General features: G+C 45.2%; 1 protein-coding gene and 1 pseudogene across 1 annotated transcript in view; one reads left to right on the top strand and one right to left on the bottom strand.

Moving 5' to 3' along the window:
- Positions 1–216: 216 nt before the first annotated feature.
- On the top strand, positions 217–1687 carry LOC132496261 (katanin p60 ATPase-containing subunit A-like 1; annotated as a pseudogene).
- A 6818-nt stretch (positions 1688–8505) lies between these two features.
- HUS1 (HUS1 checkpoint clamp component) overlaps positions 8506–14837 on the bottom strand; it is a 31992-nt gene continuing 25660 nt past the window's right edge. Inside the window, exons 7-8 of the mRNA XM_060108459.1 lie at positions 10029–10148; positions 8506–8859 (exon numbers count right to left, since the gene is read on the bottom strand). Coding sequence (XP_059964442.1) covers positions 8777–8859; positions 10029–10148 — 203 coding nt within the window. The 3' untranslated portion in view covers positions 8506–8776. The remainder of the gene's footprint in view (positions 8860–10028; positions 10149–14837) is intronic.

Here is a 14837-nt window from a genome sequence, read left to right as displayed (position 1 = left end):
TTTTAAAAGATAAATATCATAGAAAGTATCCTCTCTGAATGCAACAGAGGAAGTTAGAATTCATTAGCAGAAGGGAAAATTCACAAATATACAGAAATTATCCAACACACTCTAGAACAACCAGGTCAGAGGACAAATCAAGAGAAACTAGACTCCCACCCCACCTGGACCACAGCAAAGTGGGCGGCTGACCTGTGGCACCTAGGTCTCTGAAAGATGAATTTGGGTGAGATTTGTGACAATGCAAAGAAAGGAAGAGACTATGCACTTCTTGGAAATTATGACTCATCAGTGGTATATTACTAGGGGTGATAACAGCACATTCAGAGACACTGCTAGGCAGTCGGAGACCCAGCTGTCAAAGGCCAATGGCAGCAGGTTCAACAGGAATTATTGGAAGAATACGAACAAGTTAAAAGTAGTGTCAGCACTTGGGAAAGTTTTAAAATCGACAGGCCCCAGATTTCCCTGTGTCCTGTCAAGATGAACCACTTAGAGATCCTGCTGCTTGGCCGCCCCCTGTACATGCCGAACACAGAGCTCCACCTCAGATAAGGTGTCCCAATCGAGAAGACCTCTGAGCAAAGAAAGGCCAGGAGGAGGAGCCCAGGGAGCTGCAGGCCGAGCACATCCTGTATCCAAGAGTGGAAAACCCTCTACAAGTAGGGGCAAGGATTGTAGACAAGAGGGAGAGATGACAAGGGAAGGAAAAATAGGCCAGATGGTGCAAGTGATGGTGAAATTCCAAAATTCGACGGTGCTGCATATGACAAGGATCTGGTGGAAGTCCTCGGCGAGACATCATCTCCAGGAATCCTAGCAGGAACCCTGTGGGATGACACAGCAGTTATGGAAGAAGCGAAGAGGCTGCTAAGGGAAGCTGCTGTTCTTCCCGTGTGGATGCCTGACTTTTTCAAAGGACCAGAAGGCCATGGAAGGGTGTACTGACGGTCGGTCCCCCAGGCACTGGCAAGACCATGCTAGCTGCAGCTGCACCACTGAATGTGACACAACACCCTTCAACAGCGCCCTGCTCCACACCGACCTCTAAATCCACAGGGGGGCCTGAGAAGCTGGTCTGTCTGTTGTTTGAAATGGCTAGATTGTATGTCCCCACCACGGTCTTCACTGATGAGACAGATTCCATCCGCAGTCGAAGAGGAACCTCTGATGAACACGAGGCAATCTGCAGTCACGTCTGAGCTACTCATTCAGATGGATGGAGTTGCAGGAGCTTTAGTGAATGGCAGTCCTTCCAAAATGGTTATGGTATTGGCTGCTACTATGTTCCCATGGGACACCGATGAAGCTTTGCGAAGGAGATTAGGAAAAAGGATATACATATATACCTCTCCCAACAGCAAAAGGAAGAACTGAGCTTCTGAAAATCAATCTTCGTGAGGTTGACTGGATCCTGATATTTAACTGGAAGATACAGCAGAGAAGACTGAGGGCTATTCTGGTGCTGATATAACTAAGGTTTGCAGGGCCGCCTCTTTAATGGCAACGAGACGGTGAATTAATGGCCGAAGTCCAGAAGAGATCTCTGCGCTTTCTAAAGAGGAACTTCAGATGCCTGGTACCAAAGGAGATTTTGAATTGGCTCTTAAGAAAATTGCTACGTCTGTCTCTGCTGCAGAATTTGGAGAAGTATGAAAAGTGGATGGTTGAATTTGGACCTGCTTGAATTTGTCAGCTTTCATTTCTGGTATTTTTGTTTATAAAAGGTGAAGAAATTCCAGCATTTTTTAAAAAAAAGCAGGTTTGGAACTTTTCCTTGGAGAGATTTTCTCTTAAAGGGGAAACATTTTAAACCACAAAGAATATAACCATAAAGCTAGTAAGAAAAGCTTACACAGAGAGTCTCATATCCACATACCCATGCATTACAATTGCACATCCAAACCAGAGCATCAAGGCCTGAAGAAAGCGACCAGTGTGCTACTGCAGAAACTTGTTTACAGAAGATTTAGAAGAACCTCTGTTTCTCCCTGGCATTTGTTGGTTTTGGGTATTTTTTTCTATTCTTTGCTCTAAACACGAGGGACCTATATCTGTTGACTTTTAACATCAGAACCGGGTTGGTGTCCGATCCATGATTTGTTAAGAACGATGGTTCTGGATTAACTAATGAATCCGCTAGTTACACCTTTAGAATCAACACTTACAGTCTATCATGTAATTTCTACCTTCCCTTCCCTCACCATATGTTCGATTAGCTATTTAATCATTTATTGAGCCTTATGGGGGAATAGCCTCATGCTTTGTGGTTTCTGAATCATTTTGCCAGGTGGCTTTCTCTGGTCTTTAGCATTTTTCGCTGGCAATATTTCATATTGGAAGGGTGGGAAGAATAGCGTGTTTGCATAAGATGCTCTTCTTCATTCTAAGACTTCTGAGTTTGCTTTCACTTTTCTTTCAATATGCTCAATGGACAAACCTTTTATTTTTCTCAGCTTCAACACTGTTTTTTCCTGAATTTGCCTTTGGTATGCTAAATAAATGCTTTCGTATTCTAAAAAAAAAGGGGGGGGGAGTAAAGAGAAACTAGAAAATACTTGGAAATGAACGACAATGAAAACACTACGTACCAAAACTTAGGGGATGCAGAAAAAGCAGTGCTGAGGGAAATGTATAGCTTTAAATGCCTACATTAAAAAACAAAAAAAAAGATATCAAATTAACAGTTAACTTTACAACTTAAGGAATTAGAAAAACCAAACCCACATCTAAAGCCACACCAAATACATTATTTGATGTAACTAATAGCATAAAATATGAATAAAATCATCTCTAGAAACCTTCGCATTTAAATCAATCGAACCACGTGATGCAAGTCAAACACTGCGTTTGTCGTGCAGACTCAGGATGAGGCCACGGTCCCCGGCAGGTGACAGGAGCTGAAATCGAGCCATCGGTTTCCGGGTCACTTCGGACGCGCCCGGTGTGAAGGGACGTCGGCCTGCGGCATTAGGAACACCCCACATCACGCTGAGCATGACGTTCTTGATTTGGGAGGTGTGCTTGCTGCAGAGGGAGGTGTGCTTGCTGCAGAAACGGTGACGCCCTGAGGTAGGGCTGCTGCGGAAGCCTGCACAGAAGGGGCTCGGCCCCCTGGGGTCAGGGTGCGTGAGGCCCTGCACCCCGCCTCCTCCTGCCCCTCTGCCGGATTTACTCAAGCAGGGAGGAAGGAACAGAAGAGAGCACAGCTCACGAGGGAGTCCCAGGCCCAGTCGGGGCGTCACTGTCTGCTCCTTGGCTTCTCTTCCACCCAGAAAGTCTGACCTGGGGTTTCTCGCCTTATGGAAGGTTTCCCTCCCTAAGGAAGGCTCCTAGGTGCTTTCCAAGCGCCTAAATGTTGAAGCCTTTTAAAACACAGGGCTGGGCAGCAGCAGACTGACAGGAACAGTCCCGTTTCTCTTGTTCTGACCAGACCCCCAGTTTAGAAAAGTGCCGAGAGCTGCACTTCCTCTACAGGCCACCTGGGGGAGCGCGTCAGTCACTGCTCCAGAGGCTGTTCTCTAGTAAGCCCAGGATGCGGATGCCGAGAAGGGCCGGCGACTCCCCCAGGTCCGGGCTGTGGCTACAGGGCTCCCTCTGTGCTGAGCATGGCCAGAACACGGCTCGCTCCGGGGACAGCGACAACGGAGAGGCCCGGCTCTCAGCAGGGTGGCTCCTATTCCCCTGCTATCCCTGGGGTCTTCCTTCATGTCATCAGGAGACTGTCTCCCCAAATCCCCTGGCCTGGAACTTGAACTGTCTTACAAAGACTTTCTTACATACACTGACTCAGCCTCCTGCGTGATGGGCCCACGATAAGAAATTATTCTGTGATGCGATCTTACCGTATTGATCCAGACTCAGTATTTGAAACCCGTGGTAATTTCAACATGACAAACAAAAGTTTAGTTTTCTACTTGTGAATAAGGACGTGCCGTGAAAATTAAGTCTAAAGTCCAATATTCAGGAAACTGTAACTGCCAGTTGATTATGCACTGCATTCAAATAATAAATATTATTACTCAGTCCCTTAAAAATGTTTTTGTCACAAAGCAGATAAAGGTTTTAGAAAATACTCAATTTACAAAAATTGAAATAAAACATCCAGAAATAACCAAGTTTAAATACTGGTGCTTATCTTCCCAATCTTTTTCTCATACATATACATGTACATTATTATTCTTCAAACTGGGTCAGATGGTACACACTAATGCCTGGTCTGCTTTTGTAACTTTAAGTCATAAACATTTTGCCATATCAGTATATTTTCTTCTTTAACATTACTTTTATTTTTTTGGTCACACTGCGTGGCATGTGGGATCTTAGTTCCCGACCATGGATCAAGCATTGGACGTGCAGAGTCTTAACCACCTGACCACCAGTTAAGTCCCTGTAACATTACTTTCCGAGTATGAAATAGAGACTGATTCACCAATCCCCTATTTCATGTTTTTTTTCAGTATAAGAGTATAAAAAACACCTTTGAATATGTATGTAAATTCCTACAAGGAGTACTTAATGAGTATTTAATCACATGGTACATATACCACTTTAAGGCTTTCCATGTATAGTAAATGCCAAACTGGACTCCAAAACAAGTGCTATCAAGTCACACTCCCACAGCAGTGTCTGAGGGGATGACGTGTCTCCCTGATCACCTCACAACAGGTGGTTCTTACGCCCTGCACTGAGAAGAAGCTGTAAAAACACAGAAACGCCCAAGCTTCCTTTCGAACCCCCACTAGAATCCACGTAAAGGGACACAACCGCATCTCTTCAAAACGATGCTCTGCTCATTGGACAGCATCCGCCAAGGACACGAAGCCATCAAACACCTCCCGCTCCTGGGGCAGAGCCAGAATTCCAGCCCAGGACTGGTGCTGAGGCCACGTTCCAGGCCACCTCCACCAGGCCCTGGGGATCACGGTGGGCAGGTGGTCCCCGCAGGGAGGAGGGCGAGGTGCTTGGATTCTTAGACATCCCGGACCCAGTACAGGATGGCCCCCAAACTTAGCCCAGACATGTTCCCAAAGCAACATGGGCCTGAGCAGGACCACCCAGGTCAGCCCTCCACGCGGCAGCTCCTTCCACAATCACAGCCAGCCAAAGCATGTCTCTAAAACCCAGAGAGCAGTTTAAAAAGAGACCTCAACATCTGGAGATGTCAGTCTTGAAATAAGTTGATTTCTCCAATTATATTCTTTCCTCTAAACAGACTAAACTGCTACTTCCTGACCTGGCGAAATTCTGCCCTGGGATACTTGTTCGTCTCCCCAGGTCGCCACGTCTGCTACCTCCCCCTTGGGAGGAAGGGCCACCCCCACTCAGCAGCTCTGCGGGAGCAGCGGCCGAGGCAGACACTGAGCTGCCAGACTTGCTGACAGTCAGAAGGAGACCCGGCTTCGCCACTCCAAGGAAGGGCCCCTTCGGCCACATCCATGCAGAGAAAACCTGAGCCGTCCATAAAACCGTCCAAATCAGGTCTCCCTAAATGAACACTATGCAGAGCTGAGGTAAATTATACGTGGTTTTACGACATTTTAAAAATTCATGTAAACTTACTTTATCATAGCAGATTTAAAACTAAGACATTCTTCACTCTATGACATAAATCACAGCAAGATCCTTTTTGACCCACCTCCTAGAGAAATGGAAATAAAAGCAAAAATAAACAAATGTGACCTAATGAAACTTAAAAGCTTTTGCCCAACAAAGGAAACCATAAACAAGACAAATAGACAACCCTCAAAATGGAAGAAAATATTTGCAAATGAAGCAACTGACAAAGGATTAATCTCCAAAATATACAAACAGCTCATGCAGCTCAATATCAAAAAAACAACACAATCCAAAAATGGGCAGCTGACCTAAATGGACATTTCTCCAAAGAAGATATACAGATTGCCCACAAACACATGAAAGGATGCTCAACATCACTAATCATTAGAGAAATGCAAATCAAAACTACAATGAGGTATCACCTCACACCAGTCAGAATGGCCATCATCAAAAAATCTAGAAACAATAAATGATGGAGAGGGTTGGAGAAAAGGGAACCCTCTTGCACTGTTGGTGGGAATGTAAATTGGTACAGCCACTATGGAGAACAGTACGGAGGCTCCTTAAAAATCTAAAAATAGAACTACCATACGACCCAGCAATCCTACTACTGGGCATATACCCTGAGAAAACCATAATTCAAAAAGAATCATGTACCACAATGTTCATTGAAGCTTTATTTACAATACCCAGGACATGGAAGCAACCTAAGTGTCCATCAACAGATGAATGGATAAAGAAGATGTGGCACATATATACAATGGAATATTACTCAGCCATAAAAAGAAACGAAATTGAGTTATCTATAGTGAGGTGGATGGACCTAGAGTCTGTCAAACAGAGTGAAGGAAGTCAGAAAGAGAAAAACAAATACCGTATGCTAACACATATATATGGAATCTAAGAAAAAAAAGAAAAAAAAAAGGTCATGAAGAACCTAGGGGCAAGGTGGGAATAAAGACACACACCTACTAGAGCATGGACTTGAGGACACGGGGAAGGGGGAAGGGTAAGCTGTGAGAAAGTGAGAGAGTGGCATGGACATATATACACTACCAAACGTAAAATAGATAGCTAGTGGGAAGCAGCCGCATAGCACAGGGAGATCAGCTCGGTGCTTTGTGACCACCTAGAGGGGTGGGATAGGGAGGGTGGGAGGGAGACACAAGAGGGAGGGGATATAGGGATATATATATATATAGCTGATTCACTTTGTTATAAAGCAGAAACTAACACAACAATGTAAAGCAACTAGACTCCAATAAAGATGTTTAAAAACAAAAAATAAACTAAGACATTCTTTCCAGATTCCCAAAATGGTTGGTTACTGTTAACTCTGAAACGTATTATTCTCTATTCTGGTCACGTAGCAGAAGCGAGGGAAAGGGAAATCAGAATCCCTGTGTTCGAATCCCATCCCTACCACCAGCGTTGTGGTGCAGGGCAGGTAGCTCGAGCTCCTCAGGGTCCGTACTGCTCTGATCGCGACAGGTCCTGCCCACGCATCCTCCTCAGGACCACCGTGATATCTGATCCCGGACAGTGGGAGGCCAAAGGATGCATGTTAAACTCTTGAGAGACAAAACTTGAAGGCATGTTGTGTAATGCAGATGAGGAGATGTGCTCCGTTACTATTAACTTACACTAAAGAGCCCTAGATTATCTTCATTATACATTAGAAATCATCATTTAAACAATCAGAAATAGCTAGTTTTGCAGATTGGTGAGTCGCTACCACATTTTTTTTTTTTTTTTTTTTTTTTTTTTTTTTTGTGGTACGCAGGCCTCTCACTGTTGTGGTCTCTCCCGTTGAGGAGCACAGGCTCCGGACGCGCAGGCCCTGCGGCCATGGCTCACGGGCCCAGCCGCTCCACGGCACGTGGGATCTTCCTGGACCGGGGCACGAACCCACGTCCCCTGCATCGGCAGGCGGACTCTCAACCACTGCGCCACCAGGGAAGCCCCACTACCACATTTTAACAGAAATCTACGTTTTATAAAACTATTTTCAGGTGTTGCTTCATTGTACATAATGAGTTTTAAACTTTATCACTGCAGCTGGAATTAATTTGCTATAAGCCACAGACAGGAGAGAGGCTTCAAAATTCAACTAATATCCTGATTCTGATTTTAAAGTGTTAGCTTAACAAAATATTACATCCCATTGGAACTAACATTAGTAAGCATTGGAAGGGTCATTCAAATACATTGGTTTTTACCAAACAATAGGAAAAAGACATAAAATAATTCTTCAATTTCGCTGACGTTCCAGTTCTTCCTCTTATCCTAAGCAACTGCCTCATTTCTCGGTTCTGCAGTGTGATGCTGAAATGGCGTTTATGATGTCCACCCACCCAGGACAAGTGCAACTCAATCATGAAAGCAATTACGATGCAGGATGCCTTTGGGAGGAGGAGAATGCAGGCCTGCCAGGACCTGCACCAGCTGTGACGTCCAAACAGAAATGTGGGTCCTCACTGACTACTGACCCTGACCGAAGTCTCGTTTGCTTCTCCCCTTTCCAGAATGGCAGACCCAATGCACTGTGGAAGAAAGAACTGTGAGATCACAGTTGGGACCACACCGGCCTCAGGGAGACACTGGGAGCTGGGGCAGCTGGACCACCTCACAGCACCACAGGGGCCAAGTCCAGTCTCCACGTGGGCGTCATGGCAAGGCCGCACGCACTGCAGCCCGACCCCAAGATGCTCTGCGGGGTCCGCTCTGTGGGACAGAGGTGGCAGGAGGGCCGTCCTCACCTTCTTGAGCTCCAAGCACATGGAAACTTAAGTGCCCCAGGCCTGTTCCCACAGTGATATGCTGAGCTGGGGACAGTGCCTTGGGGGAAAGTGCCAGGCTCAGCAAACATTATCTTTGCCAATTTTGATTACTACACTACTTCGAAACACAGGAGGATTTTCACAACTTTAATAAGAAAGTTTAAAATCTGAATGAATATCAACTTTTATTTTCAACGTCTTAAAGGCAAAACAAAGCAGACAGAATAAAGAAATAATATGAAGACATGTTTATCCAACTGTGTTTCATTAATTCATTAATTCAATTTCTAGTTAAAATATTATAAAAGGGAAAAAAAGTAAAAATACATAGGATTTCCCTGCTGCGGGGACAGAGACAAATGACTTAGAAGACAACGCCCTACGGCCTCTTCAGGTCCAGACCAAGGTCCCTGAGCTCCCCGATCCCGTAGGTGGGGTTAAGACAACGCTGGGATGAAATACTGCAGGGAGACGTCTTCATGGAGCAGGTCAAAATGAACAATCTTGTTCTTCACAATACCTAGGCAGAGAGGAAATCCATTACCGTAGAGACCCATTCCGCACACGTACTTTCAACCCTGAACACTGCAGCAGATTCTCCCCCAAGCCTCTCCTCGAGCACCCAGGCCCTTCCAAGGTGACTGGTCTCCACTGTCCCAGCCGATGCCAAACCAGGGGCCTGGCCCAGGCCGGCTCACCTGCTGCCAAGGAACAGGCCAAGGTCTCCAAGGAAAAACCCGCAGGGCAGACTTCCCAGAAGCCACATGTACCCAAGTCACCATCCTTCCAGGAAAAAAGCAGCTTCCCATCAGCAAGTGCCCTGGGTGTGCTGAGAAGAGCCAAGCATGCAGGGCCTTGTTAGAGCGCGGGAGGCAGCCTGCAAGGGCAGGCACCATGCAGCCTAAGGTGAGCACCAAGGCATGGGGCCCAAGACCAAAAAGAGAAGCCAGACAAGAGGAAGAGGAGTGGCCGCATCATGAAAGCAGCCCAGCTGCCAGGGCCACACCACCAAGGGCAGGAGCTGCAGCGGGAGCCATGGGGAAGGCCACACCTGAGGTAAGCGGGCTGAAGCTAGAACAAGCCAGGCAGCAGGAGAAAGGCAAACAAAGAGCACATGCCCAGGCTGCTGAGAGACCAGTCCCAAGAGAATGGGAGGTTGGGAACGGACACAGGGGACCAGCAGAAGGACACTTCAGGAGATGTGCTGGACACACGGAGGTGGCGGTGGAGACTGAGGGTGGCAGGGAGAGCTCCCCAGAGGCGGGCAGCAGAGCCAACCAGTGTTAAAAGTCAGGAGTCAAGAGGAAGCACAGATGACAAGACACCGGACTACTGCAATAAGTCAGGCTCAGACACAGGAAGGAAAGAAATGCTCTGAGATGGAAACTTAAATCCAAGCCCAGCGGTATCAAAGACTCCACATACATAAGGTTAGAAGAACACAGCAAGACTGGGCTGGACGCCCCTGCCCACATGCAGCTTCTCTCCAGGTGCAGACTCACACGTGACACCAGGCAAAGCAGCCCAGACCCATCGGCCAGGAAAATCCAAATACCCGACTACCCAAGAAAACTGGAGTCCACCAGTGACCAAGCTGTTCCCTGCATTTACGAAACTGCACACAACGCCTAAGACTACAGATGATTAAAGTACTTCAAGTGTGAAAAACGAATCAAAATGCAAACTTACTGCATGTGGCCTTTGTAGGATTTACTTGTTGTCCGGCAAGGAACTGTAGGAGCTTCCTAATGTCTATGTGCACTTCAGCCATTTGTTCTGAGTTTCCATCTTGAGAAGCATTTTCAGAAGCTAAAATGACAGAATATTTTAAGATACAATTATGTTCAAGCGGAACAGGGAACCCAGAGATTGTACGATGACTGTTTATGTAAATAAATGATTTACATGACCACGCACTTTAGCAGCCTAGAGAAATACTGCATGATATAAATGCAATCACTCACTAAGCAAACATTTATTAAGTACTGACTCTTTTAAGATGCTATGCTACAGGAATTCCCTGGCGGTCCAGTGGTTAGGACTCTGTGCTTTCACTGCTGAGGGCCAGGGTTCAATCCCTGGTCAGGGAACTAAGATCCCACATGACTCACAGCCCCACAAAAATACTATGCTAATGAACAGGGAATCTTCGATTATAGGGACCTGAAATATGACCCAATCTCCTCCTTAAGGTCAAAAAAACCAGTTTCTCTTAGAAACATATACAGGACTTCCCGGGTGGTCCAGTGATTAGGACTCTGCATTTTCACTGCTGAGGGCCCATGTTCAATCCCTGGTTGGGGAACTAAGATCCCGCATACCTCATGGCATGGCCAAAAAAAAAAACCCCGAAAAGAAAAAAGACCATATAGACTTAAAGCAAGCCCTCTCATTATAAAGTGGAATGAATGGGAAGAAAACATCCTTTCATCTCTGGGAAGGTATCAAAGACACTCTTTGTTACTTACTAAAATAAACAAAGTGAGGAACACCAAAATAAGTCATTTCATACAACTGTTGTCAAAGCTTCATTCACATGGATTTCACTTTGCTCCAGAAGCATGCCCGTCACTATACAGTAAAATTCCCTCGCAATGGTAAGCTGCAACGTGTCTCTAATAAGCAAACTTGTAGTAACGAATTTTAATTCTAAAAGTGGCAGGAGCCTTATTAGATCTACTTTGGAACACATGAGTGACTAAAACGGGCTTCACAGAGCAAGCACCATCCCCAGGGCCTCTGCCTTGCTCCCTGCTGGAGCTTCCGCCACCATGAGCTCCACAGCACAGGCCTCTGATTCCTGAGCCAATCCGCTCAACCACCCCCTCATCCACTGCTTCCTGAACTGATTCCTACTCCCTTACCACCTTGTATGAGACAAGAAATGTGATGATGCGTGAAAAGCTAATATTTGCTAATATAATTCTGTAAGTACCAAAGAGTAAAGTAGGAAAAGTGGGTGGGGTTGGAGACAAGATAGTGGAGTAGGACTTGAGCTCACCTCCTTACCTCCTCTCACGAAAACATCAAAATCACAACTAACTGCTGAAAAACCATCAACAGAAAAAGAATAGAACCTACCAAAATGATATTCTACATCCAAAGACAAAGAAAAAGATGCAAGGAGATGGTAGGAGGGGCACATTCACAATACAATCAAATCCTACACCAGCTGGGTGGGTGACACACAAACTAGAAAATAACTATCATTGCAGAGGTTCTCCCAGAGGAGGGAGAATTCTGAGCCCCACATCAGGCTCCCCAGCCTGGGGGCCCAGCATCGAGAGGAGGAGCCCCTAGAGCACCTGGCTTTGAAGGCCAACAGGGCTTGAGTGCAAAAGCTCCACAGGACTGGGGAAACAGAGACACCATCCTGGAAGGGTGCACACAAAGTCTCATGCACACCAGGACCCAGGGAAAAATGCAGTGACTTCATATCAGCCTGGGCCAGACCTACCCGCTGGTCTTGGAGGGTCTCCCGAGGAAGTGGGGGCGGCTGTGGCTCACTTTTGTGGAGAAAAGGACACTGGTGGCGGAGGTAACACCAAGTACTCATCGGCGTGAGCGCTCCTGGAGGCAGCCATCTTGACGCCAAGACCTGGCCCCACCCAACAGCCAGTAGGCTCCAGTGCTGGGACACCTCAGCACAAACAAGCAACAGGATGGGGGAACGGCCCTGCCCATCAGCAGACAGGCTGCCTAGTCATCTTAAGTCAACAGCCGCCTCAAAACACACCCCTCCACAAGTCCCTGAGCACCAGATGGACAAGACCCAGCTCCACCTGATAGTGGGCAGGCACCAACCCCTCCCACCAGGAAACCTGCACAAGCCTCTAGACCAGCTTCACCCACCAGGGGGCAGAAATCAGAAGCAAGAGGAACTACAATCCTGCAGCCTGTGGGATCGCAAACACAAAAAGTTAGACAAAATGGGACAGCAGAGGAAAATGTGCCAGATGATAAAACCCCAGATAAAACCCCAGAAGAACAACTACGTGAAGTGGAGATAGACAATCCACCTGAAAAAGAAATCAGAGTAATGACAGTAAAGATGTTTCAAGATCTCTGAAAAAGAATGGTGGCACAGACCGAGGCGAGACAAGAAATGTTTAACAAACAGCTAAAAGATATAAAGAACAAAGTGGAACAATTCAATAACTGAAATGAAAAATACACTAGAAGGAATCAATAGCTGAATAAATGAGGCAGAAGAACAGATACGTGAACTGGGAGACAGAATGGTGGGAAATCACTGCTGCACAAGAGAACAAAGAAAAAAGAATGAAAAGAAATGAGGACAGTTTAAGAGACCTCTGGGACAACGTTAAAAACACCAACATTCCCATTATAAGGGTCCCAGAAGGAGAAGAGAGAGAGAAAGGGCCTGAGAAAGTACTTGAAGAGATAATAGCTGAAAACTTCCCTAACCTGGAAAAGGAAAGTCACCCAAGTCCAGGAAGCACAGAGTCCCATACAAGACAAACCCAAGGAGGAACTTGCCGAGACACATGGTAATCAACTTGACAGAAATAAAAGACAAAGAAAAAAATATTAAAAGCAACAGGGGAAAAGCAACAAATAACATACAAGGGAATCCCCATAAGGTTATCAGTTTATTTCTCACCAGCAACTCTGCAGGCCAGAAGGGAGTGGCACAATATATTTCAAGTGATGAAAGGGAAAACCTATAACCAAGAATACCCAGCAAGGCTCTCATTCAGATTCAATGGAGAAGTCAAAAGCTTTACAGACAAGCAAAAGCTAAAAGAATTCAGCATCACCAAACCAGCTTTACAACAAATGCTAAATGAAGTTCTCTAGGAGAAAAAGAAAAGGCCACAACTAGAAACAAGAAAATGAGAAATGGTAAAGCTCGCTGGTAAAGGCAGGCATACAGTAAAAGTAGGAAATCATCCACACACAAATATAACATGAAAACCAGCAATCGTGAGAAGACAAGAATACAGTTTTGTATATATATAGCCTGCCATATAAAAACATCACGGGAACCGCAAACCAAAAATCTACGATACATATACACATGAAAAAGAAAAAGGAATCCAAACACAACACTAAGGGCGGTCATCAAATCACATGAGAACAAAAGAGGAAGGTAAGAAAAAAGACCTACAAAAACAAATACAAAACAATTAACAAAATGGCAATAAGAACATACATACTGGTAATTACCTTGAATGGAAATGGATTAAATGCTCCAAGTAAAAGACATAGACTGGCTGAATGGATATGAAAACAAGCAAACAGAGAAAGAACAAACAAAACCCAAAGTTACTAGAAGGAAAGAAATCATAAAGATCACAGCACAAATAAATGAACTATAGACGAAGGAAGTAGAAAAGATCAATGAAACTAAAAGCTGGTTCTTTGAAAAGATAAACAAAATTGATAAAACTTTAGCCAGACTCATCAAGAAAAAAAGGGAGAGGATCCAAATCAATAATACTAGAAATGGAAAAGAAGTTACAACAGACACCAAAGGATCATAAGAGACTACTACAAGCAACTATAGGCCAATAAAATGGACAACCTAGAAGAAATGGAAAAATTCTTAGAAAGGTACAATCTCCCAAGACTGAACCAGGAAGAAATAGAAAATATGAACAGAATAATCACGAGTACTAAAATTGAAACTGTGATTAAAAATCTTCCAACAAACAAAAGTCCAAGACCACAAGTGTGTTCTATCAAGCATAGAGAGGAGAGTTAACACCTATTCTTCTGAAACTCTTCCAAAAATTTGCAAAGGAAGGAACACTCCCAAGCTCATTCTGTGAGGCCACCATTACCTTGATGCCAAAACCAAAGATACCACAAAAAAAGAAAATTACAGGCCAATATCACTGATGAACATAGACACAAAAATACTCAACAAAATACTAGCAAAAAGAATCCAACAACACATTAAAAGGATCATACACTATGATCAAGTGGGATTTATCCCAGGGATGCAAAGAATTTTCAATACCTGCAAATCAATCAGTGTGATACACCACATTAATAACAACAACAAAAAACATATGATTATCCCAACATGCATCAACAGATGCAGAAAAAGCTTCTGACAAAATTCAACACCATTTATGATAAAAACTCTCCAGAAAGTGGGCACAGAGGAAACCTACCTTAACATAATAAAGGCCATATATGACAAACCCACAGCTAACATCATAGTCAACGGTGAAAAGCTGACAGCATTTCCTCTAAGATCAGGAACAAGATAAGGATGTCCACTTCCGCCACGTTTTTCCAACATAGTTTTGGAAGACCTAGCCAGAACAATCAGAGAAGAAAAAGAAATAAAAGGAATCCAGGGCCTCCCTGGTGGCGCAGTGGTTGAGAGTCCGCCTGCCGATGCAGGGGATACGGGTTCGTGCCCCGGTCTGGGAGGATCCCATATGCCACGGGGCGGCTGGGCCCGTGAGCCATGGCCGCTGAGCCTGCGCATCCGGAGCCTGTGCTCCGCAACGGGAGAGGCCA

The sequence above is a fragment of the Mesoplodon densirostris genome, chromosome 9, assembly GCF_025265405.1.
Source record: "Mesoplodon densirostris isolate mMesDen1 chromosome 9, mMesDen1 primary haplotype, whole genome shotgun sequence".
Classification (NCBI taxonomy): domain Eukaryota; kingdom Metazoa; phylum Chordata; class Mammalia; order Artiodactyla; family Ziphiidae; genus Mesoplodon; species Mesoplodon densirostris.
The sequence above is the reverse complement of the archived record's forward strand: the minus strand, read 5'-3'. Positions and strand labels throughout refer to the sequence as shown.